The 3,083-nt window shown below is 32.7% G+C and overlaps 1 protein-coding gene across 1 annotated transcript in view; it reads right to left on the bottom strand.

Annotated features, from left to right (window-relative positions):
- Positions 1 to 2,419: 2,419 nt before the first annotated feature.
- LOC117101099 (prosaposin-like) overlaps positions 2,420 to 3,083 on the bottom strand; it is a 15,077-nt gene continuing 14,413 nt past the window's right edge. Inside the window, exon 11 of the mRNA XM_033240970.1 lies at positions 2,420 to 2,885. Within this exon, the coding sequence (XP_033096861.1) occupies positions 2,775 to 2,885 (111 nt within the window). The 3' untranslated portion in view covers positions 2,420 to 2,774. The remainder of the gene's footprint in view (positions 2,886 to 3,083) is intronic.

A 3,083-nucleotide genomic window follows, 5' to 3' on the forward strand; every position in this document is an offset into this window, starting at 1 on the left:
ATATATATATATATATATATATATATTTTTTTTTTTTTATTTCTTAGGGGCAAGCCTTAAATTTAAAGCTAGATCTAATACACTTACGTTAGCCTTAAGACATCTATATGGGAAGATGAAAATGATGGCACATGCCCTCTGTGCAATGATGGTAAAGAAGACCTTATACACGTTATGTTTAAATGCAAATGCCTTGATAATGTACGAGCAATTGAATGTTGTAAACTTGAATACAATTTATCTAATAGTAACCATCATATATCCTGACTGTTTTTGATATCAGGCAGTCCAACACTAAAGTTGAAACTAGCCCTAGGCAGTGATAACAGCCTTCCTAATGAAACACATGCATTGATTTTAAAAGAAGTTGACAGAATTTTCGACCTCTATTGTTAAAACTACATTAAAAAAGCATGGGCCTTACGTAATGCTGTGTTAAATGAACTTATTTAATTGTCTGGTAGTTGTACTTAACCGTGTGTAAAGTATTTTTTTAATGAGATTCTGATCTTTCTTAAACTTTTAAAATTTTATGAAATACTATACTGTTTAAGATGTGGAAATAATGCTCCATACACAGAGAGAGTTGGTTTGCCATATGAAATTAACAGTGCTACTTCCTCCAGGTATTTCGTTCGTTCATCATTCTAATGGTTTATTTATTTTAAAACGAACATACATGATGAAGTGTTGTAGCAAAAACTAAACCGCGCTTTATTGACACCTGATTGGTGGTCCTCAGGGGCGTAACAGGCGGGGGGGGGTTGCAGGGGGCAGAATCCCTGACTGTTTTTACCCGGCTGACCAAGCCTTCGTACCGGGCTGGGTAATAATAGAAAAGAAAGAGGGGAGAGGGAGGGAAAGACAAAGAAAGGGAAAAGGAAAGGAAAGGAAAGCGAAAAGAAAAAGAGAAGAGAAAAATAAAGACAAGAATAAAAAGGAAGATATCATAATGACCAGACTCACAAAACCCTGCAATCCCTGCTTCACTTCAAAAAGATATATAAAATAATATATGTGAAAAATATATAAAATCATGATGAAAATGCTTATTAGTTTTAAACACACGTGTGTGGCCTATATTATAAATAAGATAAGCCCTATGTCGTATTGATTGCCTGTTTAATGTGTAAGGGTATATGTATTTGTTAATTAAGTTAATAGCTTAATTCTTTGTTTATTATTTACTTGTTTAACTTAATTTACTTGAAGATATGTCGCTTCATACACAGAGAGAGCTGGTTTGCCATATTCCTTGTGACTTCCCCAGAAAGCTCATTCATTCATTTTCTCATGGTATCTATTTCAAATATCCACAAATCTCTGGTTTAAATAAGATTTGCTGAATACAGTATACTACAGGCCTAACATTGTAGTAAAAAGAAACAAATAAATAAATGAATAAATATATATAAATAAATTCTGCTCTATCTGGTTGGTGACCCCTCTCTCTTTGTCTGGAGTAGTATTTTAATTACCAATTTCAATTTGTAAGTGTAGGCCTTTACGTACTTTTGTTAATACATGTACAGTAGTTTAATTCTTTGTTTAGGCCTATAATTTTGTTTGTTCTTTTATAAGTTGTACAATGTGGATGCACCACCTATGTGTGTGCCACCGTAACCACTCCTTTTGTACTGTCCACAGACGAGTATTAGCCGAATGTTCTCTTTCTAATTAAGGGGCAAAACAGAGCAATTGTTATTAACAGCTATATAGCAGTACTGTAAATGTATGGTAGGCCTCAGGTCTGGCCGATTTTTGCCTAACGATTTTTAACTTGATGATATGGATTTTATGTATTTTTGTTAGCTCACTATTGGTTGGGACTACCCTCGGTGGTGTTTTGTTACGCCCAGGTTTCCCAGGGCAAACGGTGAGTTTGTTTGTGTTCGATTTTCATTATGTGGCCATTGTATGTTTTTTTTATCATGTGGTACCAGAATAAATAAATTAAATTGAAATTAAATTAAATGAGAATCAAATTATTTAATATTTAAAAACTGGGGAAAAGGGGCGTAACCACTCCTTTTTGTACTTTTCCCAAAGTTTTTAAATATTCAAAAATCTGTATCTCATTAACCGCTCCCACATTTTTCGACAAATATGCTTTACGTGTTTTAAAAAAATTAGTTGTACAACATATCAACAATTTCTTTTTCTCCGGAGCCTGGCTTTAAAAAGTTGTACATGTTTCCAAATGCAGTATTGTGTTTAGGAAATGTCGGGGGTTTTTAATCTTGACAAATTGAATTCGTCATTAAATTCATAGTGAATTCCCCCACCCCGAGACAAAATAAACAGGCCCCATTGTGAGTGTGTGGGGGGGGGGCGCGAGGGTGAGGATAAATCTCTGTGAAAAGGGAATTATGAATGTACAGTATTTACACACAGCCAACAAAAATTTAAACAGAAAACCTTTATGTATGTCAAGTTTTAATTTCATATGCTCATCACATACCTACTAACAAAAACTTAATTACCAAACAGTATTGTACTTAAACTTTGTGCTGTATGATACATATCGGAACTTAATGTTTGTTTTTTTCTTTTTTTTTTGTTTTTGTTTTGCATTGAACAATAGAAAGGAATTGAATGCAATGATCAAAAACAATTAGCTACATTTTTAATGATTATCTTTTAAATGTAAAACAATGTTACAGCAGGAGAAACAAGACATGCAAATTTATATAAAAAAAAAACATTATTCATTTTTTAAAAAATGCAAACGTTGAAATGATTCAGCACTTTACACAATGAATCTAGGTGAGCCTCTATGGGCAGTTTTCAATAACAAGTGGGCATATCTCTTCAGGAGTCAGATATAATGTGATGGCGATTTCAATCTCGTACTTTTTCATGTATGGAGATACTTCATCAGTGCACTGCAAGTATAATATAAGCATAATTAATAAGCCTTAAAACGAAAATTAAACTTCAAATTGCTCAATGAAATCAACTAGATATTTACGAACTTGCAATAAGTTACAGATCGTAAAAAAATAAAAAATGCCTAGACTTTTTATTACAATAAAACTATTACGAATGGGCGATATATATATATATCATTTTATTTATTGTAA

The sequence above is a fragment of the Anneissia japonica genome, unplaced genomic scaffold, assembly GCF_011630105.1.
Source record: "Anneissia japonica isolate Jap-2015-1 unplaced genomic scaffold, ASM1163010v1 scaffold4054_len1135799_cov195, whole genome shotgun sequence".
In the NCBI taxonomy this organism is placed as follows: Eukaryota; Metazoa; Echinodermata; class Crinoidea; order Comatulida; family Comatulidae; genus Anneissia; species Anneissia japonica.